The 27,574-nt window shown below is 38.4% G+C and overlaps 1 protein-coding gene across 2 annotated transcripts; it reads right to left on the bottom strand.

Moving 5' to 3' along the window:
- Window positions 1–1,952: 1,952 nt before the first annotated feature.
- LOC119980630 (valine--tRNA ligase, mitochondrial 1-like) lies at window positions 1,953–27,574 on the bottom strand. 2 transcript variants are annotated; one of them, XM_038823415.1, is made up of 20 exons: window positions 27,357–27,574; window positions 26,995–27,057; window positions 26,734–26,909; window positions 26,557–26,629; window positions 25,793–25,858; window positions 25,630–25,713; window positions 24,928–25,005; window positions 24,722–24,805; window positions 24,459–24,538; window positions 23,260–23,317; window positions 22,885–23,187; window positions 22,621–22,791; window positions 21,777–21,976; window positions 20,925–21,324; window positions 20,542–20,793; window positions 19,928–20,428; window positions 19,650–19,753; window positions 19,084–19,183; window positions 4,003–4,151; window positions 1,953–2,332 (listed from the first exon to the last, which is right to left on the bottom strand). In XM_038823415.1, exons 1-20 carry the CDS (start codon window positions 27,555–27,557, stop codon window positions 2,161–2,163), a joined length of 3,315 nt encoding a protein of 1,104 aa, XP_038679343.1. In that variant the 5' UTR covers window positions 27,558–27,574; the 3' UTR covers window positions 1,953–2,160. The 2 variants fall into 2 exon arrangements, 1 of the variants encoding a protein (XP_038679343.1); XR_005463922.1 differs by lacking the exon at window positions 1,953–2,332 and adding an exon at window positions 5,041–5,134 and having other exon boundaries at window positions 4,016–4,151.

Below are 27,574 nucleotides of genomic sequence, written 5' to 3'. Positions count from 1 at the left end.
AGGGAGGAGAGGGGGAGAGAAGGGAAGGGAGGGGAAGGGGGACTATTTTTCCCTCTCCCATGTTTGGATAGATAAAAAAAAAGAAGGAAAGAAAATTTGTTTAATTTACTAATTTATCCTTATTTTTATGTTAAAATATTATGTACAAGGGTAAAATAGATATTTAACTTACAAATAACTTAATTAATAATTCCTTCCCTCCAAATGACTCCATTTTGGAGAGAAAGAATTTTAACAAAAATTTAATGAAATCTTTCTCCCAAATCCCCTCAAATCCCTCCCCTTAATTTTTAATAAACTATCCAAACAAGGGAATTGGAAGGAAACTCTATTTCCCTTCCTTTCCCTTCCCTCCAAATCCCTCAATCCAAACACACTCTAAGTGTCTCTCTTGCAAAGTCAGTCGTGATCTCCTTGCCTCACCATTGGTTCTTCATTTTCATTCAAATCTCGTTCTGGTTCAGATATGCCAAAGCTTGCCGTGATCTTCTCCTCCTCACTCTCTTCCCTAACATTCAAATCCTTTATCTCTCATTTTCATTTAGATCCGCCAAAGTCCGCCGTGAGTATTGCATGGAGCCTGGAGAAGTGGATTGTGGAGTGGAGGAGGATACTAGCGCCGTCGTGAGAAGTTGAGACCAGAGACTGGAGAGAGATTGAGAGAGAAGGGTTAGAGATCGCTTAGGGTTTTGTGGTTTTAAGGTAATTTTACAATCAAGCGGTTTTTCATTAAAACCGTCGGGTCACGGGTTTCGCCGGGTCACGGGTTAATTCACGATTATTCACGATTCAACACATAAACGATCTTTTATAGGGAAAAAACTGTGGAGGCCGTCGGTTCACAAGTTTCACGGTCAAACCGGTGGACCGGTCCGAGTTTAAAAACTATGCTCTATAGCATTTTGTTAGTGCTGAGAAAGAAAACAACTATGTTTGGGGTCTGAATTGCTTCAAGGACTTGTTTGACATAGTGTTGGTAGGCGTTTTCATCTGTGATAGGGAAATTGCATTGATAAATGCTCTGAAGTTTGTTTTCCCAGGTTCAAAGAATCTGCTCTGTAGAGTTCACATATATAGGAATGTCTTGAGCAACTGTGTGGGACTATTTCGTCTAAAGACAGATTCTGATGATTTTATGAGCTATTGGTCTATTATGGTGCATGCTAGTACAATTGCAAAATACGAGGAGGCAATGAAGAATCAAGCATTGGGCTCATGAACTTCTAAGCAAGATTTGAAGCTTCCATGAGCTGCCAGATTTTGATATGCCTTTTGTCGAACATGTTGAATATGCCTTTTGTATAGCCACCTAAACTTTTGTTGATTATATATATATATATATATGTTCATGGTTCCTATTTGATTTCATGTATTGCAAATGTATGCTCTGTTTTTTGAGATTTTTTGTTCTGGTTCTGTTGTTCATCATGCGGTGCAAACTGTAAAATTTGAAAAAAATGAAATTGGGATATACTCAGAAATATTATGTTTTAGGCAGCGGTTTATTTAAAATATGATGAACTTAGTTAAATATGAGGTGTAAATAGTACTCATTTTTTCCCCTGTGATTACAATCTAGGCTCAAAAGTCAAAAGTAATAAAAAAAGAATTATTTCCAAGCCGTCATATTAATCTGATGACATAGATGGATCTAGTGTCAAAAAACACTGGATCTCCCCCGGATCGCCCTATGTTCCCCCTATGTCCCTATGTCCCTATGTTGGCTTGGCTTCTTGTACATTACTTCAACGAGTTGTATTGATTTAAGGGTTTTGTTAACAAGTGTCCTAAGAGCAATGGTTAAGAATTCAATGGACAAAGTAAAGTATTGTCATCCCCAATAAACTGATGCACCCCGAACTCTCTCTCTAGTCGCAGGACTGACTCCACCAGAAGTGGATTAAATAATGTAAATGACGAACCACTGTTGAATAGACCAAACATTGTTGAACTAGAAGTCTAATACTATAGAACGGATAGGTATTACTCATTTAAAAACAAATCCAAATTTTTTCTATTGTAACTAAATAACTTTTTAGAACAGGTAATGTTCCTGATAAAAATAAAGTCCGCAAATGCAAAAATTATATTCATTTTCCTCCTGGTTGAAGGAGAGCATTCTAACCCTCCAATAAATTAACAATGAAATTCATTTTTTGATCAACATTTTTTGTCTCCTGTTTCTGCTTCCAGACGCTCACTTTCTAGCTTGAAAAATTCAAATTCCCGAAGAAGTTTGGTCAGCTCCGCGGCATTTGCTTCACGAAGTCGAGATGACACTTTTTCTTGGTAGCCAGATGTCGTCACCATCTCCTCCAATTTCTTATGTTTCCTGTTTGTGAGAAAAATAGAAAACAAATAAAAGATAAATTATGTGGAAGAGTCTATACGAGAGTCATTCTCCTCGAGCAGCAAAAAGCAGAGCCAGAATTAGATTATGCCTAAATGTGTTCTAGATCACAGGTTCTAGCAGCAAAGAAAGCATGGCCAAATAACTAACAATCCTGCATCACAATATAAGTCATGAGTTAATAAGTTGTGCATTTTTTACAACCTACTTCAGTGACCAAAGGTGATAGATAAAGGGTGTCAACTAAAATGGTTAAATAAAAAAGGCTCGGCAGAAAGATAAGTACAAGCCAACAGTCCAAGAAACATTATTGAGAGCCATGGCAGTTTTTTGAGTAGCTAACCGCCAGTTTAAAAGTATAACTGGGGCATAAAGGGTGTCAACTAAAATGGTTAAATCACAAAAGGCTCGGGAGAAAGATAAGTGCAAGCCAACGGTCCAAGAAACATTAATGAAAGCCATGGCAGTTTTTCTGAGTAGCTAACCGCCAGTTTAAAAGTATAACTGGGGCATCAGATGCCTAACCAGCTAGGAAATGTAAGCTAAAAATCCAGTTGCCAATAAAACCAAGTCGAAATATCACATCCTAATTGTTTTGACTGTCAATCAACATAACTCTTCCGCTACCAAGGCTTTAAAAAAGAGCCCCACCCAAGAAGTTGGTGCCTGCCGTTTTAGGCTAGAACCCACAAAAAGTTCCACATTCACTAGGAATATAACTTCAAAAAAGAAGGCAAAACCTCAGAAATCAGCACAAACAAAGTAACATGAAAGGATCAGAACTATGTGAAAACCCAAAAGCAGCACGAGAAAGCGAGAGGGATCGGCAGAAGAAAAAGGATAGGGAAGAAAAGAGGGAAGGGAAGAGAAGTATTCAATAACTATGAAACATATTCACAAATCTGTGCTTCCACGGAAACATATTTCCTTCCTAAAATGAATTGCATACCTTATGAGAAATCATACTGCGCATGTCACCACTTGATAAATAATTTGACGGCCCCACATATTAACGTGGAACACATGAGATACTTCAGAAAAATACTTTCAAACAAAAACAAAAACAGTCAAACGAGTATATTAAGCTCCTGCCACAAATGTGGGGTCATGAAAAGGTGTATGTACGTGGCCTTAACCCCCATATGGAGCCACCACTGCGGGGTCTTGAAAAGGAATATGTATATGGCGGCTTAAACCCCATACGGTGCCACCACTGCAGGGTTTCAAAAAGGGCAGGAGTACATGGCCTTAACCCCCATACAGTGGAGAGGCTGTCTTTGTGACATTAACTTGTGACACCTATGTTGCAATAAGCAACTTTACCCCCACATCAAGGTTCAACCTCCAAAGTACTTTCAAATGAACTGAAATAAAAAAGAAGCCTAAACCAATGAAGTCATGCGATACTTTGAACACTTCAAGCCAAAAGTTAAAACCATCACTGAAAAAAAAATTGATGGTTCAGATCGACCTTTCTACTCAAGTTCAATGATTGTGATACTGCACCAGTAAATCCATCCAAACATGTTCATGCAATGATTTTGAGAAAAAACATATACATTAAATAATTGCGACAAATAATTGGCATCAACCATATCCAGGTAACATGTTAGCAAAATAGTAGGAATGTCAACTAGATGTAGTAAGCTTACTTCTCTATCTCAGCCATTTTACTCCTTATCTTCACACGTTCTTTTTCTAGATTAAAATCTCCTTGAGTCTCGAGATAAACTTTAAGGTTTTCATTGATGGTTTCAAATGCACATCCAGCTGGAGCAGTGTCTTTCCCATTCAACAAAACCTGTAGAAATCCCATTCATAGAACAAAGACAATAAAATGACCAAAGTCAGTTATTAATACGAGGACATTTACACTGGGACAAAGGTAATAATATCATCATGAACATACAAGAGGGGATGTAGAAACCGAGGATCTATTTCGTAACGTAATAAGAATTTCTGATGGTGTATCCGAAGTAGATTTGGCATCAACTCTTATGGGATAAGATAGAAGCACAAATTAACAACAAAGCAAAAACAAAAAGAAAGTGAAAGAAAACTTCTGTCTACAGCATGTGTCATACAGATTTATAAACAATAATCCACTTTGAATTTACCAAAAAATTGCAACATTTAGAAGCCACATGGTTCCTATGCTGATTATAGACACGTATAAAAAATAAAGGAAAAGTAAGCTTGAGGCCCCCGTACTTTGCAAAACGGGTCGTTTGAGCCCCTGTACTTTGTTTTGGCTCTTTCAAAGCCCTCCTACTTGGAATAATGGGTTAATCGAGCCCCTTAAGATGAATTTCGTTATAACGATGTAAGCGTGTCCGTTAACTGCCAATGTGTAATTTTTTTTTTTAGATTCTGACATGGCAGACAAGTGTCTAAAGCCAATAATAAGGCGCCATGTGCCATATCTTAAATTAAGACACGTGTCGTAATTTAATTAGTGATTGCGACATGAAATTCCATGTCACACATTTAACGGCCATTTCACCGGTGTTATGATGGAAGGGCTTGATTAGCCCATTTCTCAAAATTGAAAGCCTTGTTTAGCCCAAAAAAAAGTACAAGGGCTTAATCGACCCAAAACACAAAGTACAAGGGCTTCAAGCATACTTTTCCCAAAAACAAATGAATGAACGCCTAGCTCAAAAGGTCAACAATATTTTTGTATCTCTCACCTGCAACAAGCCCGCCAAACATTTTGAATAAGCTAAGCTAAGTGAAGAAGACAGGCACACTTCGATTTTATCCATGCCATGAAATTCCCAACACCTTCATGTCCAAAATCAAATTTATTTATTTAATCAAAACAGTCCAGGGTTGTTCATTAATCATTTTTTTTTCTAGTTTTGAACCAAATTATTATTACGTAGGAAAAAAGAGTGTCATGATGGCTTTATGTATTCAACTTGTTCTGACCTAATAAATTGATGAGCTTAGTCTTATTTCACCATAGTTATGGACAAACAGAAAATGAATAACTGCAAACTAACAGGTAACCAAGTGGCGTCAACCAATGCATAGAATTATGCACAGGAAAAATCTACAAAGTTAGGAACCTCTTGAACTTCACCAAAGTTGTGTTCTGTTGGACCAAAAGAAAAGAAATTTGAGCCAACAATCTATTAAGCTTAGAGAAACAATATTATTGCCCAAGGCACAAGACCAAAGTTGTCAAAATCGAGATTTTATCTAAAATCGGAAAGGGATGGTAAAATCGGGATCTTAAAATCCTAAGATTTTACATATCATGTAGAATTAAGTATGATTATCAATAATATAATGCAAAAAAATAAAACATGGCATAATTATCAATAATATAACGCAAAAACATCATATTTTTCCGTAAAAAATTCTATCAAAGACGTTTCGAAGTACAACCATTATGATTTCCACACTTGTTCCTCACCGTCTAGGTAGTACAGACTCGGCTAATTTGATGAAGAGTACGAGTCCGACAAATACTCAGTACGAACTCGGACTCGACTGAGTTCGTGTTGGACTCAATCGAAACAGTCAACATGGGTTTGGACTCGTCTTGACTCGGTACGACTCGTTTCTCTCTGGATTCTGTAACCGTTTTTTGTTTTATCTGAAACTGTTGAGAGAAACAGGGAAAGATTTCTGGTCTTGGAACTTGCTTTGGGAAATCTTCATAGTGAGACGGAACAAGCTAAAGCACGATGAAGTTCTACAGAGTGACCAATTAGTGGCATAACTTGAATGAATAGAATCAGCGACAATCTGATACAATGGAAGAGAGAGAGAGTTGTTTATAGAGAGAGGAAAGAGGAAGATGGGAAGTGTCAAGGAACATTTCAATTCACACATTTTAAGAGGGTACACATTTTAAGAAAAGACATGTAGTAAAGGCTTTGTGACTTGTTGACGAGGCAAATCTTTGTCCACTATTAACACAAATTGCAATGGCCCTAAGAGCAATTGCAATGAGGCATTTTAGGGGGGCATGGATAGTTTTTATTGTCCCATTTTTTGGGCCATGCAGAAAAAAGGGTTCCAATAGAGCCAATTTGCTGGCTTCATTTTGCTAGGACCAACAAGGGGGAATGGCAAAGCCCATGCCCCCATGTTTGCTCTATATGTGGGTCTCACCTCTAACACGCTCACATTTACACAAAAATCAATATCGGACCCCACCTCTATTACACCAAAAATAAAGCCAACAATTTATACCATTGTACCAATATATTTTGTTGGCCCCGCCACATCAACAAACTATCCAACCACATCAACAAAATACATCTCACTATACATTTTGTAGTCCCCAACAAAAAATTACCATTGCAAGTGCTCTAAGCTTTTTATTTTGATTGGGCCAACACCTAGGAAGCACTAACTCGGCAAAATGGGTGCGAGTCTGCGTCGAGTATGAACTCAGTTCGTGTGCGCGATTGACTCTCGAAAATAAGGCTGTGACGCGCGTTGACCTCGTTGAAACAGTCAACCCAACAAAGACTCACCTTCGACTCGGATTCGACATGGGAGGAACTGAGAACTCGCAATAGAACTGAGAACACGCAAATCGATGACGTATATGCATATCGGAGAGGCAGATCGGGAGGGAAAGGCAGATCGGGAGGGAGAGATGTAGATCGACGATAAGAGATATAGATCGAAGATGAGAGAGGCAGATCGGCGATGAGAGATGTAGATCGGCAATGAAAGATGTAGATCGGCAATGAGAGAGGCAGATCGAACAACCAAGTCGAATTGTTTGGATTTTACGAAGTTTTGGCCTGTAACTCTGTAAGAAAGTGGAGAAGAAAGTGGAGAGGAAACCAATTGTATCACACTATCAGTTACATTATAAAATTTAATATACTATATTATATAGATGAGATGAGACTTGGGAGTTGGGACAGAAAAAAGTTTGATAATATATTTATTATATATTATATATAATATATTTAATGGACAAAAAGAGTTTGACCTGTATATAATATAATATACTATAAATAAATGTGTATATTATATATTTGGATGTAATACAATATATATATATATATATATATATATTATTGGATGTGTGTAAATAAATATATGTATAAAATATAAATATTTTTTATTTGCCAAGTCCCATGCACTCAAATACAGGATTCTCTGAGGTTTTGCGAATCCCCGCACCCGCATTCGAGTCGGTGCTTCCTAGGCCAACACTAGCCTCTATTTTAGTTATAATATCATATAATAGAAGTGGGAATATTCTAGGGAAATAAAATAAACAAAATTAGCCATCAATTACTTGAAGTCTCATGAAAAAAAAATGATTATAAATATATATTATAAAAATTAATTACTTATCTCAATATTTTACAATGCTATATAAAATAAATATACATATTTTATTCGCCGTCTCCCCCCGAACTTGCATCCTGAATTCTTTGAGAATTTACGAATTACTGTGTCCCCGCACCCTATCCCGTGTCCTTGGACCCCATCCCATGTCCCCGCACCAGAGTCAGTGCTACCTAGCTCACCGATACTACGTTGAACTTAAAAACACTTTGATCCCGATAAAGCAAGCATTCAACGTGAAATCTCAATCTGTTATAGTGAGCACAAAGATACTCCATCTTTTATGGACCAACGTGCACAAAAATCAATACATGTATCTCAATTGATTAAACTCATATGTAACCCAATCACCTCCCTCTCGATGTCACTCAAATGAGTCAAATCAAAACAGCACCACCCATTCCCTTGTTACTCTGTCTCTCCTAACATAAATTCTATGTCAACAAGCCAAAAACATGGACACCTAGCGAACCATTTTTCTTCCACCCACTTCTGTTTCTGCCTCTTAATCGTAACCATCCTCTCTCTTAGCCACAAACTTCAAGCTCAGGTTAATGACTCGAAGCTCGGTCTAATGACAAATGCTCTAGAGTGGCCCTTCTCGATGTCTCTGCACAGCGAACTCGACAGCATCCATGACTTGGACTTGGAGGATGGTGTTGATGTAATTGATCACAAATCTTTGTTCTGGCAGAGAAGGTTGTGCTATGCCCATAACTGATTAGGTGATTCTTCGATTTGGGCTTTTACATATGTTTATTCTGTATATTTATTTGTAGTTTTCAAAATCATTAAAATCTATTGAAATCATTTTGAACGATTTTGCTTCATTTTCACTTTTACTCCGATTTAACTATATTTTGGCAGGTAAAATCGTGAGATTCTACAATTTAAAACGCGATTTTAACTACCTTGCACAAGACACTTAAGTTGCAGAGCTGATGTAGTTTTGGAACTACTGATGTAGATTTTGTTTAGGATTGAGCAACCAAAACCCTAACCCCCAAATTAAGCCCAAAAATTAAGAACCCTATGACAGAAATTCACAATTTCCAGGTCTGAAACTGGAACAAAATTCTTGAATTTTTGAATCAAACAAAAAGGACCTTGAATCTCTCAAGTAGGGTTGGATAAACTCACATTCCCCTCTCAGCCTCTCACCGAGCGTGTCTAAGGAATCTCTCCTATAGCAAATTTGTATAAAAACTCTAATTATATTAATTCATGACTTACATCCATATATATAATCTCCTAGTCATCCTAACTACATAAGAACTTCCTTCAAATAAAAGTAGGATTTCTAAAAGTAAACTAATATGACTCCAATTATAACTATGATTTGACTTTAGAAAATAGCCTAATAAAAGATTCATAAAACAAATAACTAATACTAAATTCGAAATTCCTGCACAACCTGAAATTCCGACAATACCCTTACTATGAAAACTAAAAGAAATTTAGTTAAAATAGCTCCGATAATAGATTAACTTTTAAAAGACTATATTAATGGTCCTCCTGCATCAATTTCCTCTCTCCCTCAAGAACTCGACTCCGGCGAGTAAATGGAGAAATAATTGTTGATGTGAAGCTAGCTCGTTCCAGCAACTCGTCTTCACAAATCCAGTTGTAGGAATGAACTCGACCCACAACCACAATCTTCGTAACCTTCAACATTGTAAAGCTTAGTTCTTCTTGGCGTTAGTTCAAAAAATTGTAGCCTGTCGTCCATAATTTCACTCAATCCAATAAACTCATCTGGAATGAAAAACTCAATAAATTCTATAGGCTCCTTCAAGTTGATTTGATTGGCAGATTGAATCTTGAAATTAGGTCCTTGCATCTTAAGCATCTATAACTTGTCATCACTTTCTTGTAAGCTTAATCTAAAATTAGATTCTGTTATGGGTAACAATTCTAGTTTGTCCACTTCTTTCCACAAAAACTCACTTTTCAACCCTCTAAGACTGATTCTAAGATCTGGTTGGAAAATCTTTGGGATGACACAATATTGTCCAGTGGTATCCTTCATCAAAATTTCTTCCCCAACAAAATATGCTTCCTCACCAGCCTTGTTTTCTTGAAGTAGATTTTCATTGTAAAGCAAATTTGAAGATTTTTCTGCATCAACAGCTGGCTGTAATAATGCTTCAATATGTGCTCTTCCCTTTTCTGTGGCATCGTTCTTGTCCATGATGTGCTAGTAAGTTGATTCTGGGTCTACTAATTCAAAATCAGCCCTGGTCAGTAGCTAGGAAGCACAGACTCGGATGCGGGGACACAGGATGCGGGTGCGGGGATTCGCAAAACCTCAAAGAATCCCGTATTTGAGTGCGGGGAGACTCGGTAAATAAAAAATATTTATATATATTTTATACATATATTTATTTACACACATCCAATAATATATATATATATATATGTTGTATTACATCCAAATATATAATATATACATATTTATTTATAGTATAGTATATACAGGTCAAATGTCCATTAAGTATATTATATATAATATGTAATACATATATTATCAAACTTTTTTCTGTCCCATACTCCCAAGTCGCATCCCATCATTATATAGTATATTAAATTTTTTAATGAAGCTGATGGTGTGATACAGCTGGTTTCCTCTCCACTTTCTTACAGAATTACAGGCCAAAACTTCGTAAATTCCAAACAATTTGACCAGGTTGTTTGATATGCCTCTCCCTAGCTGATCTGCCTCTCTCATCGCCGATCTACATCTCTCCTCGCCGATATTCCTCTCCCATCGCCGATCTGCCTTTCCGATATGCATATCCGTCATCGATCTGCGTGTTCTCAGTTCTAACTTAGTGTGATTTAAGTCGCAAAACGAGTCTCTCTCGTGTCGAATCCGAGTCGAAGGTGAGTCCTTGCTGGGTTGATTGTTCAGACGCAGTCAACCCACGTCACAACCGTATTTTCGAGCATCAATCGCGCACACGAACTGAGTTCGTACTCGACGCGTACTCGACACCCATTTTGCCGAGTCAGTGCCTCCTAGGTCAGTAGTAATTTCACCCTTTCATCATCTTGAACAAGTAAATCTTGAGGAATGACGCCTGATTGCGTTGATAGTTGATTTGTAAACATCTTTTCCGCCTCAACTCCAATGTCATCAGTTTCAATTTTTGTACTTGTGCATTCTTGTTCAATCTTTTGTCCAAAAAAAGTAGTTGATTGTACAGTGTTGACATCACTTTTATTTACTCTAAGCTGTCTGAACTCAGTTTCTGTCACAACTGCAAAATTTTCCTATGTAGCTTGTTCTTGAGATCTCAAATTGTAGAATTGTTGTGTACTCAGCTACATAAATAGGCTCTTGCTTCAAGGCTGCAAATTTTCTATAAACTTTTCTGTGAAAGTTTGGTGGTGAATACGTTTCTTGTAATAGTTTCTTCATCAGCTCCCATCTTGTGATTTAAACCCTTTCTCACGCCTATAGTCTGATTCCACTCTCTGCCACCATTCACTAGCTTCACCCTTAAGTTTCAAGATGACAAATAACACCATCTGATCTTCTAGAAACTTTGTAAAATTGAAGAAATCTTCGAGGGTTTTTAGCCACTTTGTGAAGACTTATGGGTCAGTAGTATCTCTAACTTCATGTACTTGTTGGCTGCATCATTAAAATTCCTTCTAGGTTCAATATCTGTCTCACGATACTTAGCATAGCGGCGCTCATTGTTGTCCAATCTTGTTATAAGAGAATTAATGGACGCTGCAATAGACTCTAGTAGTCTAGTGTGACATCTGAGGAATGTTTCTCCCTCTCAGAAAATAGTTTAGTCATCAGCCCAAACTCAACCCCAAGTAAGCCACTCCTTGTTAATATAAACAAGTTAGAGAAATTGAAGGTTGCTCAGAACCATTCTCCGATACCAACTGATGTAGTTTTTCATGCTCCGATACCAACTGATGTAGTTTTTCAACTATCGATGTCGAATTTGTGTAGGATTGAGCAACCAAAACCCTAACCCAAAATTAAACCCAAAAATTTAAGAACCCTAAGACAGAAATTCACAATTCTCAGGTCTGAAATTGGAACAAAATTCTTGAATTTTTTTGAATCAAACAAAAAGTATCCTAATGTCGTTTTTGAACTACCGATGTCGAATTTGTGTAGGATTGAGCAACCAAAACCCTAACCCAAAAATTTAAGAACCCTAGGACAGAAATTCACAATTCCCAGCTCTGAAACTGGAACAAAATTCTTGAATTTTTTTCAATCAAACAAAAAGCACACCGAATCTTTCAGGTAGGGTTGGATAAACTCACCTTCTCCTCTCAGCCTCTCACTGAGCGTGTCTAAGAAATCTCTCCTATAGCAAATTTGTATAAAAACTCTCATTATTTATTTATTCTTGACTTACGACCATATATATAGTCTCCTAGTCATCCTAATTACATAAGAAACTTCCTTCAAATAAAACTAGGATTTCTAAAAATAAACTAATATGAATCCAATTATAACTATGATTTGACTTAGGAAAATAGCCTAATAAAAGACTCATAAAACAAATAACTAATACTAAATTCGAAATTCCAACACAACCTGAAATTTCGTCAATACCCTTACTATGAAAACTAAAAGAAATTTAGTTAAAATAGACCCGATAATAGATTAACTTATTAAAAAATAAAATTTTTCATATGTCGTATCCTGCCCCCCCCTCCCTCTCACACCCACCGTACCCAAGCCGACCTTACCCATCGCGCCCACAACAGCAAACATACCCACTGCCGCAAACCTATTTGCCATATCCACCGCCGACAACTCTCAGACCATACCCAAACCCATTACCGACATACCCATCTCCACTGCCGACATACTTCCATACCCAAATCCCACTCCGACATACCCAACCCATCCTTCGATATACCCAATCCACCCCTTTTACCCCTACTACCCCACCCACCCATCACCTCCACCGCTCCCTGAGCCCCCGCCACCACCTAATCCCCCACCACAAATAGCCACTTACCACCCACAACAACCACAACAACTCAACCACCCCAGCCTATGCCAACACCACTTACCCCCCTAACCCCTTTACAACCACAAATAGCCACCTCTATTACGAACCTACCTACAAATCCCCCCACAGACCTACCTTTACAGCCTCAAATGACCTTCAATTCCCATCCAAAAGCCGGGCTGTCTTGGGCATCTCTAATTGCTAACCCTCACGAGAAGACAGGGGGAGGTGGAAAGGACACTTTGGTTCCGAAAAAGCCTCTAAAAAAGAACTGGCCTACTCCAGCAGGCAGGGGAAGTAGAAGATTCAATTCGATAGAACGAAAATCTTTCGATCTGGTCATTGAAGGCCGTAGTACGGATTCACTCCGTATTACCGAAAGATGCAAAGGTCGCAGAACCTCTGTGTTCTTTAGCGTTCCTGGTATGCAATGGCTCTGCAAGTGCTTGGAGGATGTAAGAAGATTGTCCACCAACTCTCCTTGGTATCGCAGCCCGAGAATAGGTGACAAAAAATGGGTTTTCTTTTAGAGAAAAATCGCCAGGGCAGACTTTGGTCTATTACCGAAATCTCGGGGGTGAAAATTTGGACTATCCTAATCCCGGAGGGCCCTAGAGGTAATGGTTGGATGGAAATTGAGAAGGCGGTTCGAGATCTGGCTGCAATGGTTATTGATGGTTTTGCTGAGCAATCTGGTCCTCAATCACCAGAGTTGAATACCACTCAATGTCCCAAATGTGGGTTCCAGTTACCATGGTTTGCTGGAGAAGGGCGACGTCGGCAGGGGTAGGGTTGGCACTCAGACTTTGTCTGACAAAGCTAAAGGAAAGATGGCAGAGCCGTACAGAGTAGGAGTTCAAATTTCAAACTCAGCTAGGCTGTGGGCCCCTAATAGAAGAGCCCAAACTAGAAAGGAGTGGAGGCCCATACATGGCAGAGCAGGCCCAAGTAGTCATTTGGGTGCTGGACCAGAAAGCTCTACTGGACACTTGACTTGCCCACGAGAGGAGAATATAGGGTTTTATATTAACAATGAACGTGAAAGAAGTCAAGCCCATGGCCTTAATGATGACAACACCGTGATAGATGATGAGGGGGAGGTTGGAGGAAGGAAGGATGATGGGGGCGAGCTTTCAATTGTCATTACGCCTAGATCTCTTACAACTATGAAGCAAGCTTCCATGTAGACAGTGAGGAGATTTTTATGCAATCTGCAGAGGAGCGATGGGTGGAGATTCCGGGCAAATATCGAAGATATCCTTGATGACAGGCACGATAAGGATACCAAGCTAGCAGAGCCCGTAGGGAGAAAATCGCATGAAGACTGGCGGCTCTTTCACCACTATCTAGACTTCCCTCATAAAGACCAGATGCACATCAGTGATCAATCTAGAGAAATGGCCTTTGCAAATCCTGACAAGAGGGATGACCAAATGCCTCTTAGAATCGACGCCTCAAATGCAAATTATAGATATCAGATGGACAATTGGGAGGGAGACGTCATGGCTCCTCTTCCTTTGGCTATTGTTACCTCCGATGGTATAGAGGGAATTCGGTCTTTGAACAAGGAGAACCATTCGAAATGGATAATCCAGAAGCTACAGCATATAAGGGAAATCCTGGGGTTATGGTGTGGAGGATGAAGCCCTTACTCTTTTAGTAGAGATTGAAAGGAGACGAAACTCAGAAAAGGAAAACAAGGCGGTGAGCACTTCAGGTACAGCAAAGAGTTCAGTGGACAAAAAAAGGGAGTTAAAAAGGTTAGAGTGCTCAATCAATTACGAAAGACACTCTAGCAAGGAGGGAAGCAGTGTAAAGGGACAAGCTGGTATCAATGCATACAAAAATTATTAGCTGGAATGTGTGAGGTCATAACAATCAAGATAAAAGGGCTGTCGTTAAGCACTATTTAGATGATTGGAAGGGGCAAATAGTGTGCCTGCAGGAAACAAAGATGGCAGATTTTAATTCTTACATTTTTCGCTCGATTTGGGGCATTAATAATGGTGAGTGGCTATTTATCCCTGCTAAAGGTACTTCGGGAGGAGTTGTTTTGTTGTGGAACCGAAACCAGTTTGAGATGATCAACCATAAAGTGGGAGAGTTTTCTATTTACGAAATCTGACTTCTTTTGTTGGGCTGTCTCGGGGGTCTATGGGCCTCCTTCCAACAGTAACCAGGCGTTATGGAATGAACTTTCAGATTTCAGAGCCATTTGGAATAGCCCTTGGGTCATTGGAGGGGACTTTAATGATGTTTTGTACCCACATGAGAGAACTGGATCCACTAGTGAAACTGCAGAGATGAGGGATTTTCAGAACTTTCTTTTCAATAACAATCTGAGGGATCTCCCTCTCCAGCATGGAGAGTTCACTTGGTCGAACATGCGCCAACACCCTACGCTTTCCAGAATTGACAGGATTCATCCTCACAATGGATTGGGAGGATCACTTTGGGACTATTGCTCAATCTCTCCTCCCTCGGCCTACTTCGGATCATCATCCGATCCTTTTGGAGGGTGGAACCATTAAGTGGGGCCCTACCCCATTTCGTTTCCAAAATCATTGGCTTCAGAATAAGGACCTGGAAGTCCTAATCACAGATTGGTGGAATTCATCTCAACCGGAAGGTTATGCGAGCTTTAGGCTGGCTGAGAAGTTGAAACTGCTTAAAGGCAGATTGAGAGAGTGGAGTAAGAACACCTTTGGTGATGTTAATTTGAAAATCAAAAGTTTAATGGCAGATATCAATGTTCTGGATGATCAGGAGAATAGGAGGGGTTTTCTCACAGAAGGGGACTGGGCTTTACGGGAGGAAAACAGGAAAATTCTCTCTGAGTTTATTAATATGGAGGAGTAGGCATGGAGGCAAAAATCCAGAATTAAATGGCTCAAAGGTGGTGACAGAAACACAAAATTCTTCCACAAAATGGCTTCCATTCACAGAAATCGAAGTTACATCAAGTCCATGCATGTTAATGGGAGATCTATCACTCATGAAGGGACTTTGAAAACTGAAATTCCATCTTTTTACAAAAGATTATTAGAGAACTTTCATTGGAGGCCTTCCTTAGATGAACTGCCTTTAACTGCTTTAAGTTTGGATGAAGCTCAATGGCTGGAAAGGCCTTTTGACGAGGAGGAAATTAAGGCTGCGTTGGACAGTTGTAGTGGGGAAAAGGCCCCAGGTCCTGATGGATTCACTATGGAGTTTTTCAAGAGTTTTTGGAATATCATAAAGGCAGATGTAATGGAGTTCTTCAATGAATTCCACAGGAATGCTGAGTTTGTAGAATCTCTTCTTAACACCACTTTTATCACCTTGATTGCAAAGAAAAATCAGGCGCATGACATAAGAGAGTTTAGACCCATTAGTTTGATTGGCAGCATCTACAAGTGGTTGGCAAAAGTCCTCTCTAAAAGATTTAAGGCAGGTTTTGGGAGGTATTATCAACAATGCTCAACATGTGTACGTAAAAGACAGACAGATTCTTGATGCATCCCTTGTAGCAAACGAGATTGTTGATCATTACTCAAATTCCAATTTATCTTGTCTCATGTGCAAGCTTGACATGGAGAAAGCCTTTGACAATATGAATTGGAATTTTCTTTTCAAAGTGCTTGAGAGGAAGGGTTTTGGGGCTAAGTGGATCTCCTGGATGAAGAAATGTTTGAATTCTGCCTCCTTCTCTGTTCTGGTTAATGGCACTGCAACAAACTTCTTTCACTCCTCCAAAGGGGTTAGACAGGGTGACCCCCTATCACCCTTTTTATTCATTCTTGGTATGGACATCTTGAGCTGTATGTTGGATAGGGCAGTCTTACATGGATTGCTTGATGGGGCCAAGATCAATGGGAGAACAGATGTTGTCTCAATATCCAATCTTCTGTATGCGGATGATACTCTTTGTTTTTGTGGAGGAAGTGTGGAGCAAGTTGCCAACCTTCGCGCCATCTTGTTAGGATTTGAAGCTATCTCCGGACTTAAGGTTAATTTGAGCAAAAGCAAGATAATTCCCCTGGGAAATACTGTGAATATTGAGACTATTGCTGTTGTTCTTGGATGTGGTGTTAGTAGCATGCCCTCTAGCTATCTTGGGCTTCCCTTGGGTGCTAAATATAAAGACAGAAACATATGGAACCCTCTGGTTGCAAACTTTGATAGAAAACTCTCTGGTTGGAGGAGAAATTACCTCTCGAAAGCAGGGAGGCTAACTCTCATTAAAAGCACACTGTCTAATCTTCCTGTGTATATGATGTCTACACTCCCCATCCCTTCCTCTATTGCAGGGAGAATAGAATCAATTATGTGCAGATTTTTGTGGGGGGATTCTGTTGAAAATAGGAAGATTCACTTGATGAATTAGAAGTGTGTCAAGCTCCCTAAAGAAGTTGGAGGTCTTGGAATTAAGTGCTTGGTCACTTTTAACAAGGCGTTATTGGGCAAATGGCTACGGAGATTTGCCATCAATAGAGATCACTTGTGGAGGAAAGTTATTGTCTGCAAGTATGGCACGAACATCAATGGCTGGACTACAAAGCAAAACAATACTCCATATGGCTGCAGTATGTGGAGGACAATAAGGAAAGGTTGGGATGATTGGTTTGCTCTAACTTACTTCCAAGCTGGTAGAAGCAACTCAATCAGTTTTTGGAATGACCTTTGGGTAGGAGATGCATCTTCCAGGAATTCTTTCCCTAACCTTTACACTTTATCTTGCATGAAAGAGGCTACCATAAGCCAACTAGTTCAATCGTATGATGGAGGACTCTCTTGGAATATCAACTTTATCCGTGAGGCGCAAGATTGGGAGGTCGATATGTTCACAATTTTCTGGAGCAGTGTTTATAGTGCTAAAATCACCCTTACTATTGATGACGGATTATGTTGGAAGGCATCAAAAAACAATCTTTTCTATGTAAGTTCCTTTTACAAGGAACTTGTAAGAGATAAAATGCACCTGGGATTTCATTTTCCTTGGATGTGGCTCTGGAAGTCTAAAGCTCCCCCTAAACGTGTTTTCTTTTGCTGGGAGGTCATCTGGGGTAGAATTCTAACTTTGGACAATCTGCAAAGGAGAGGTTTTATTCTCGTGAACATATGCTGCCTTTGTAAAGTGGATATAGAAATAATTAATCATCTCCTATTGCACTGTCCATGGTCTACCAAAATTTGGACCAAGGTTCTGAGGATGTTGGGCATTTCTTGGGTGCCTAGTGCTACTATTGACAAGGAATTGATGGCTTGGATGGCTACAGGCAGGGACAGAATGAATAGAAAGTTCATTCAATTGATACCAATGTCTATAATGTGGAAGATTTGGCTGGAGAGAAATAGCAAAATTTTCAATAACCAAGAATCCTCAATAGACTCATTCACAGGCAGCTGGTTTGAGTGTCTTAGATTTTGGGGTTCTTCTTTCTCTGAGAGTATTTTTGATAATCTGAATATGTCCCCCTTGTAATCTATTTGGGTTGCACCCCCTTGGTGCGTGAATAAATTTTTCAATTCAAAAAAAAAAAAAAAAAAAAAACCTATAAAAGACTATATTAATGGTCCTCCTGCATCAAGAGCCAAGTGAAACATGGCACTAATTCACTAAATAACGTAAAAAAAAGTATGCAAGTAGGCCAGTCTTGGAAAGAATCCTTAACAAGCAGTCAAAAGGATAAAAGCTACCACCATGATAGCCTTGTTATTCCTTATTACTTAATCCTTAATTGTTTTTTCTTATACTCGTAAAATGGCCCCAAATCCCAACGATTCCCTCGTAGAACAAGAAGCTCTGGGGTTCCTCATACATTTCTTCCAGAGCTTCATTTTTTTATCTCAAAAAAGGTTCCATTGTGCGAGCCTCATACAAATTTTCTTCACATTTTTTAAAATAAAGACTAGAAGATGGGTCAGCTCCAAGTCAACTGCATTTTGATTTGGAACATAGGCCCAATGCAACTAAATTAGTTATATATTAAATTTATTATACTGTCCCTGTGCAACTGCAGCCTTTTAGAAAAAGTCCTATACTTCAAAAAAAAAAAGAACCAAGGAGCATGCCTAGGCTGTGCCTCAGTGAAGTGCTTCACCGGAAGGTTCACAATGAACACTGGGTGCACCTTGTGTTGCCAAAGAGCCTTGGTGCGCCTTTGGAAACACTAGTTAAAGGTATTCTTCTGTTAAACAATACGGCGGATATTTCCTAGACAATCTTTCCAACATTCTAAATCAAGAGCAATGATATTTAAAAAAATTTAAATTACTTCTTTCCCATCTTTTATAAGGGTTCATTTCCTCTCCTTTTATTCAGCATTTCAGCTTACATTTTATATAAATCGGACACAGCATATAATGAAAAAAAAAATTATATATATATATGTATGTATGTATATGTATATATAAATTTTCACATACCTTTAAAGATGACAATGTGGCAAGAGTTAAGATTTCCAATTCATGACTTTTAATGATTTCTGCTACTTCATCGATTTGGCAAAAAACAAAAGCCGGCAGCCTGGACAAAAAGAATTAAAAATTAAGGTAGACTGGATGAATTCGTGAACCAATTATCAGGATTCAAAAAGCCCCAACTTTGTTCAACCAATTGATATCTGAACCAAAGGAAAACCTTAGTTTCTAGAACTGGTTAGATACTAGATTAAAGTATTAGTAAAGGCAAGGTCAAACAACTCGTATGCACAAGGCTTTCATGGAGGAAGAAAGTTCATGGCAAGATGTACCAACCTCAACCACACACAGCGGAGAGGTTGCTTCTGGGAAGTGGACCCAAGATTTCTTGGTTGGAGCAGCTTTGCCTCTAGGCAAAGGATTTGACAATGTGATTGAAGCAATGCAGTAATGGATATGTAATAATGACTACAACTGTTTCTTTGAGAAAACAATTCAATTACTTTCTACATGAATAACAAATGCAACTACAGAATAAGCTTCGCTCATAGGAGAAAGATTTGACATAATACCTCTCATATTTTTTTGCTAGCACCTCTGCCCTCAACGACCTAAGAGATTTCACAGTGTCTTGAACAAGATCCATTTCTTTTTCTGCTGATTCGTCTGTCCAACTCTGAGAATAGCAAGAGGAAGGTTACTATTGATCAAAACAGAGAGAATAAAGAAAAAATGAGTATTACTGTCGCTTAGTAGGAGAGATGCATTAATATTGTGTGTTTTTTTAACAGCCTTAGAAGCTAATCACTACACCTTATATAATCATCTAGTTACAGAAACTGGGGCTTACCTCCACAGCTGATGGGTATTCAGATATCATGATTGATTCTTTTCTAGAACAGCCTTTAGGGGCAGGAAGGCGCTGCCACAACTCCTCCGTAACATATGGCATAAATGGATGAAGCAGTCGCAAGCCAGTTTCCAAACACACCCAAAGAACATCTCGTGCAGAACTCCTCTCCAATGCAAAAGATGGGTCATCACCCGCAAAGTAAGGCTTGATAGCTTCAATAAAGACATCACAAAGCTGGTATTGCCACCATGCATACACCGTCTGGGCAGCAGCAGAGAACTCATAGGAATTCAAATACAACACTGTTTCAGTAATGGCCTTATTAAGCACAGAAAGAATCCACCTGCAGCAGAAAGGTGTTGTCTCTGGAGGTACATTCAATGGAGGGGTATAATCTTCTCCAAGTTTGCCCATAGCAAACCTAATTGCGTTCCAGAGCTTATTACACCACTGTCGATACCCAACAACTCTCTGAATATCCAAGTTTATTTTATCTGACTGAAAATAGAAGGTAAGAAGTCAATGTTAACAGAGATTAAAAATTGAAATTCATGGGGAGGAGTCGGAGAAACAGAGTTGTCTCAAACGAATGGATAAATATATGATTGAACCTGAGCAGTATAGGAGACAAGAGCAAATCGGAGAGCATCTGCACCGCATTCAGCAATACCAATAGGGAAGTCTTTCATCTGGCCTTCTTTGGCAACAACCAGCTCACTGGGGTCCAAATTTCCTTCCTCCAGTCTCTTATGAAGACCATCAAGAGTTATCCCATTTATCACTTCAAGGGGGTCAATAACATTTCCCAAAGACTTTGACATCTTACGACCATGGGCATCACGAATCATAGGATGAAGATAAACCTGCAGAGCATAAAAAGTCAATAGATAGATCAATGAGTGAAATGGAATGTCATTCAGAGTTCAGACAGCTAAACAAAAAAACACCATGAGAATTTAATACATCGTGTAGGCATAGATACACATGCACACACCTTTGTGAATGGTACATCGCCTCCTAGTTTAATTCCTAACATCACCATCCGAGCAACCCAGAAAAAAAGAATGTCATGGCCAGTTTCAAGAACGGAAGTTGGATAAAATGCCCTTAGATCATCAGTATCGTCTGGCCAACCCAACACAGACAACGGAAATAGCCCAGATGAAAACCAGGTATCCAGTACATCAGGATCTTGACACAGGACAAAGTTCTTGCCATATTTTCTACTAGCCTCTGCTCGAGCCTCTTCCTCATTTCTAGCGACTACCCAGTGATCATTGTATGCCCCAAGTTCCTTCAATTCATCACTGTCCAGAGTCACGTACCAAGCAGGAATGCGATGACCCCACCACAATTGTCTTGAGATGCACCAATCACGTATGTTCTCAAGCCATCTGGTATGTTTCAAAGACAGAGCTTTAATCTTTCTAGTATTGCACACCAGTATAGAACGCTAATCAAGTAATCTAACACAAAGAAGACTATGATGCACATGACAAGCAAACAATAAAACTACCATGTCATTTGACGGATCTAGAAATAAGAGTTATTAACTAAAACCAATAACATAAATATTCAATAGGTGTTTTATATCTATGTTCACAAATCACAATGCAACCTCACAGGACATATGCCAAGGGTTTTTTTCAATCAAATCATCAACCAAACAATTATAGGTCAAGCATGTGAATGAGATTATCTGCCATGAGAACATGATCAAAAATAGTTCCCAACCAAAATGCAAACAAGAAAATGATAAAACTGAAAGGGGAAGTACCCTTTATGGCTTTTGATCTACAGTTCTTATCATAAATGCATGCAGCAAGTTAAGATGATGCTAGATGACCTTTTCCAATCAGCAGTGTACTGTTTCGGGATAATCTCAAGTTTCCTATTTTCATCATCCATGGCTGCATCAAGAGCTTGCTTTGCCAAGCTATTGCAGCTGACATACCACTGGGGCTTTATCATTGGCTCCACAACGTCGTTACTTCTTGAGCAAAGCCCAAGGCGCATCTCATTGTTAGCAGAACCTCTATATAAACCCTACAGGAATGAAAGATTACTAACTCACTTATGAAGGCACATATACTCTTTTTATTGAAAGGAAGGTACATATACATTATGACAGGTAAATAAACATGTGCATAATATATATGAAGCAGTATGCACTAGAACCAGTAAGAGCCCACAAAAAGTAATATAGTGTTCTTGACATCCCTTGCTCCCACTATCATATTAACTTCTACACACTTCATTATCTTCCTAATTCATGCGGAGAATAGGCTATAGCTGTTCGCTGTTGATACTTTCTAGGCTGACCAATCTGCCAGAAGGTGCAGGTGCAGTATGGGGAGTAGATAGACTAAAGTAATGCAGCCACAAAACGGAGAGTTTTCCCTTTACATGTAATCATAGAAACTAAGATATCTCAGTAACTTTCTCGCTTCTGGAAACTTGAAGTTTCCATGATCTTTAAATCCAAATTGATTTATAAATCTTCATTAGATAATATTAATTTCAGAGTATCACTTTATTAGAATTCTGAAGATAAAAATTCTCAAAAAAAAAAAAGGATTAGAGGAAAGATAATCCTTTTTTTTAAAGAATTATCTATTTTAGGATAATTAGACCGGACACTACTCCAAAAAGAAATTCAATAAAATTAGCAAGTAATGCACAAATAATACCTTCTTCTCTAATGCTTCGGTCACAGCCACACGGGCAGCAAAACGTGGCATTCCTACAAAATCTGGACCACCATTGCTATTTATCTTCCCATCATCAGTGAAAATGTTAATAAACTCTAGATTATGACGCTTTCCAACGTCAAAATCGTTTGGATCATGTGCTGGAGTAATCTGCATATGATAAAAGGAACCATAAATGATAGATCCTTAAACTATAAAAAGAACTAAAAAAGAATCTCTGTTCTAAATTATAAAACCTCTCACCTTAACAGCACCAGTCCCGAAATTCGGATCTACAAGTATTGGATCACATACTATTTTAAGCTTCCTCCCATTAAATGGATGAATTGCACATTTTCCATGAAGATGACTGTATCTGTGATCATCAGGGTGTACAGCAATAGCAGTATCCCCAAGCATTGTTTCCACCCTAGTAGTGGCAACTACGATCTCACCCAGCCCTCCCTCTATTGGATAAGCGAACGAGGTTAAAACACCAAACTCCACCAAGGTTTCGTAACCAGGAATCTTCAACAATGTCCTCTCCTTGATATCTATATAGTCTACCTATAAACAGCAAGGAACTTGCAGATTAGAGGAAGACAGACAGCAATTAACCAATCAAAGGACACAGCTTACCTCAATGTCTGATATGGCCGTTCGTAAAACACTATCCCAATTGACCAGCCGTAGATCTCTGCAAACTTAAATAATGAAAACATAAGAACAAATTCTCAGCCTATAGTTAAATTTAAGTTGTGGAAAAATGTTTCCTAAGCCCCCATATATATAGTCAGTGAGAGGAACTCCCACATCGGAGAGATGGAGGAGTTAAGTGCAATTTATAAGGAGGGCAAATGCCACTCCTTAACATGTCCAACAGGTTTTCACATGATAGGGATTGGGCCTTAATTGTGGAAGCCCGTTGGACTATTAGTCGATTCATGGGTTTGTGCGCCCATGGATATGGGCTAGACCTGTTGGACTGTTAGGGGGTATGGGCTTGAACTCTCCAGCGTCCATGAAATACTGGCCTGGGAGGGGTCCTTATCAGTCAGACAATAAACAACAGAGAAAAACAAATAAGAAAAAGTCAACTTTGGAAGCAATAACTACTATTTGATAACAAATCATAACAACTTCACTAGTCTTATCTCACATATCAAGAAGAAAAAGTTTGACTGTCAAATCTCCCAAATCTTTTTTTTTTTTTTGAATGGTAAAACTTTATCAACGCACCAAACATGAGCTAACAAAAACTCACGAAGGGAAAGCACCCAGGGAAAATCTCCAAAATCGTGACACAACTAACCAAGCAAACGCTAAATATTTATAATATGGTTTCCTATTTAATCATGAAAACAAGCCTAGGTATGTGTGCATGTGTGACATGCATAACTAAAAAACAAAAAGGACAAAAAAGGAAAACAAAAACAATAAAGATCCTAAAATAGATACTTTTTTCAGCACTTTAAGATACAAAGAACCTTTTTTGCAGAAAAAGGAACTTATTCAAGAGGTGCGAAGAATGTACCCTAAAAACCAAAAAACACATTCAAACTTATTCAAGTACTACTGCTAACATTTATTTTAAGTCAGGCCTACCTTAACTTTCCTCACATCTCACATATAAACAAAGGAATGGTATAATTATGAAGTAGTTTCCAATGTCATCATAAACCAGATATTTGGTCTGCACATCCAATTAATCATATTGTTTAGCAACAACAGTATACAAAAAGACCTTGTTTCAAAATTCAGGGAATGAAATTGATGGACGAGCAGCAACACCCTTAAATATTGAGAACATTTTATAAGAGAACTCATGTCAAGCATACCTATATATCATCCCTTCATTGTACAGTCGAACAAAAGCCTCTGTAACAGCCTTACATCTTTTCTCATCCATGGTGAAGCACTAAAAAAATAAAAATTTAGAAAAAAAAAAATTAAAAATGAAGAAAATACAAGAGAGAAAAAGCTGTAAGATAACATTGGACAAAACCATTACAATGAATTTACTAGAGAGCCCAAAAACAATAGTAAAAATAAAGTACACTAATGACTGTGCAATAATTTCAAACCATCCTCAAGTATTCACCTCGCGTGACCAATCAAGTGAAGCACCCAACCGGCGCAGCTGCCTCAGTATGGTGCCGCCGTACTGGTCTTTCCACTTCCAAACCTATTCAAAACATTTATAACATACCAAGTAAAGAGGATAAATGCGAAGTAAAGGCGAAATTGGCAAAAGAACAACTAGTGTACCATCTTTAGCTCAAAAAGAATGAACACAATTCTACTTACTTCAGATACGAATTCCTCACGCCCTATATCATGCCTGGTCAAGTGACGCTCACGCATTAGCTTCTTTTCCACAACAACCTATATAAATAGCATATAGATATACCGTCAGTTCATGTCCAGGAATCTTCGAGGAAGAAAAAATGGAAAATGCAGCTCCAATCTTCAATAGATGCTTTTATTAAAAAGTGGTTTAATTGTTTTAAGTATGGGCCTTCCTTATCTTGCAACAATGTCCTTTAGGCTATTTGCATAGCCTGTTTGTAATTTCTGTCCTTGCACCTTATTGGTGCTTGATAAAATTATTTCCATTCAAAAAAAAATTAAACATCCAGGACACCGGCCAAATAATAAGCAAACAAGTACAAATAATAATTAGGTGAATTTTAACATCTGAATGCCAAACGTGTTTTTGTGAAATTGATTATTCGTCAATATTCACACTGGTTATGAAGAAGCTGCCCAGAAATACCACCACAGACTCTTAAAATTCATCAAACGATGTGATTGAATCCATTAAAGTTCATTATGATGCTGAAGTTATATATAGATATATCAATGCATCCACATATAGATTAATTCTCCCATAAACCTAATTTGTGGTAAGGTTCAATTCAATCACTCATGTAAAAAACGCAAAGATGTCAGAGGGACACATGCATGGTTCCCCTACATTTGACAAGTCTTAAGGCAAATAAATGTAACCTGTGTTGCTATCCCCGCATGGTCCATGCCAGGCACCCATAGTGCATTATACCCAGACATTCTCTTCCAACGAATTATAGTATCCTGAAAGTATAAAAATCATGGGTAAAATAACATACACAATGAACAAAACAAAGCAAGATACGATATGCAGATATGCTACCTCTATTGCTGTAGTAAGGGCATGACCTATATGCAGAGCCCCTGTCACATTTGGAGGAGGAAGAACCTGCAAGAAAATGTCATAAAGAGTCCTCTTCTCAACAAGTATAAACAGTTCTTTTCTCTACACATGTAGGCTTAGGCCACTCCCAGTAAAAAAAATCATCTTTTCTAGTGGATCAAAATACATCTATGCAATAAGATCTATTCAAGGTAGCACCCGAAAATGAATTCTAAAACTTCATTGTTCTGTCCACCAGTATAGAGTACAAGAATGGATTCTTTTCATCCACTTATCATGATTTAATCACCCTTCACTTTATATCTTCGCATAACTGCATTCAGCTGACTTCCGTAAAGAATGAAATAATTGAGAATTTCTGTTTTGGTGGGTAGCACTATCAAAACCAAATCATTGGAATAAGGAAACAAAGAGATGGCATGTATCAAAGTAATCTTTTAGAAACAAATCTATAATCATTCAAAAATAGCTGAGTTCTTTCATTTAATTATAAGGACCTATCATTCTAACAAACAGAGAAGATAATAACATATATTTTGATCACTATGAAAGATAAGCTATCAAACTGTTTCCCTAGTTACATTTTGAGAATTAAATAACTGGTGAACAATCAATCAGAGCACCATTCTTCTACCCTAAAGTATCAAACTAATTTTGCTTCAAGTGAAGGATACAGTACATGAAAATAATACATGTCCTTAGTATTAGCGAGCAAAAAAAAAATAATTCCAGCGAAGACTTACAATTACAAATGGCAGCTTTGAGCTGTTTGCATCTGCAATAAAAAGCCCAGACCTTTCCCACCATGCATACCATCTAAATTTTAAATCAAAGTTGGACAGAAAAGATTAGGAGAGCTGATCTAAAAAGTTTAGTGAATATGAAATTAGAAATGACTTGTAACAAACACCAACACTTACGAGTTCTCTACTGCACTTGGACTGTACTGTTTTGCCATGTGACGGGACAGCCTCTTCTTCTCTCCAGAGGGAGTCTCTGGGTCAACAAAATGCTCTGGATTCTCTTCCCCTTCCCCTGCATCTCTCCTTGCATTCTTTTTTGCACTCTTTTTTGGGGCATTTCCGCCTTCTTGCGCCTTAACAGAATGATAAAAAGAAACATTAACTAGCAAGCACAAACTGAATCATCTATCAATCCATCAGAAAATACATTGAACTTACCAATTTTTTGGCCAATTCCGCTTTCTCTAAGGCCTTCTGTTTCTTCAACTCCTTCTCTCTTGCCTACAACACAGATTAAAATAAATACATAACACAAAATAAAATAATAGCCTCTACAATTCATATGAGCGAACTACACTAGAGCTTAAGATCACAAGAATCCCTTCCACATCAAACTGACGAAGATGGTGAAAGAGACGAAGATTACAAAAACCACAGTAAAAGCAATATCAATAAGAGTCTTCGAAGTTCTCCCTTTTTACATAGGAGAAAATCGAAATGCATGGATACATGGAGGAGTGTGTGATATCAGTGTAATTCTCAAATTAAATAAAAATAATTCATATTAAGGGAATCGAAACCTTTTCTTCCTTCCTCCTCTTCCGCTCAGGATCCTCCGCCGGCTCCATCTTCTTCTCTGGTACCTTGTCACTAATTGGTGAAGATGCCGAGGATGCGTAGAATCTACGCGAGTTGGAGGAATCGGAGAGCAAAGCCGCCAAGCGAGACTGGACGTGGAGAGGTGTTAGCTTGAGTCTCTTTGACAGATAACCTATAAACATAGACCCAAAACCCTTTT

Source organism: Tripterygium wilfordii, chromosome 16, assembly GCF_013401445.1.
Source record: "Tripterygium wilfordii isolate XIE 37 chromosome 16, ASM1340144v1, whole genome shotgun sequence".
Lineage (NCBI taxonomy): Eukaryota > Viridiplantae > Streptophyta > Magnoliopsida > Celastrales > Celastraceae > Tripterygium > Tripterygium wilfordii.
The sequence above is the reverse complement of the archived record's forward strand: the minus strand, read 5'-3'. Positions and strand labels throughout refer to the sequence as shown.

What these genes read in the sequence shown, in the direction of transcription:
- LOC119980630 (XM_038823415.1), bottom strand. Translation starts at nt 27,557, where the DNA reads ATGTTTATAGGTTATCTGTCAAAGAGACTCAAGCTAACACCTCTCCAC. An exon ending in CACTTGATTGGTCACGCGAG is followed by an intron (nt 24,539 to 24,721) that starts GTGAATACTTGA and finishes TTATTTTTTTAG; the next exon opens with TGCTTCACCATGGATGAGAA. An exon ending in CCGAAGCATTAGAGAAGAAG is followed by an intron (nt 21,977 to 22,620) that starts GTATTATTTGTG and finishes TCATTCCTGTAG; the next exon opens with GGTTTATATAGAGGTTCTGC.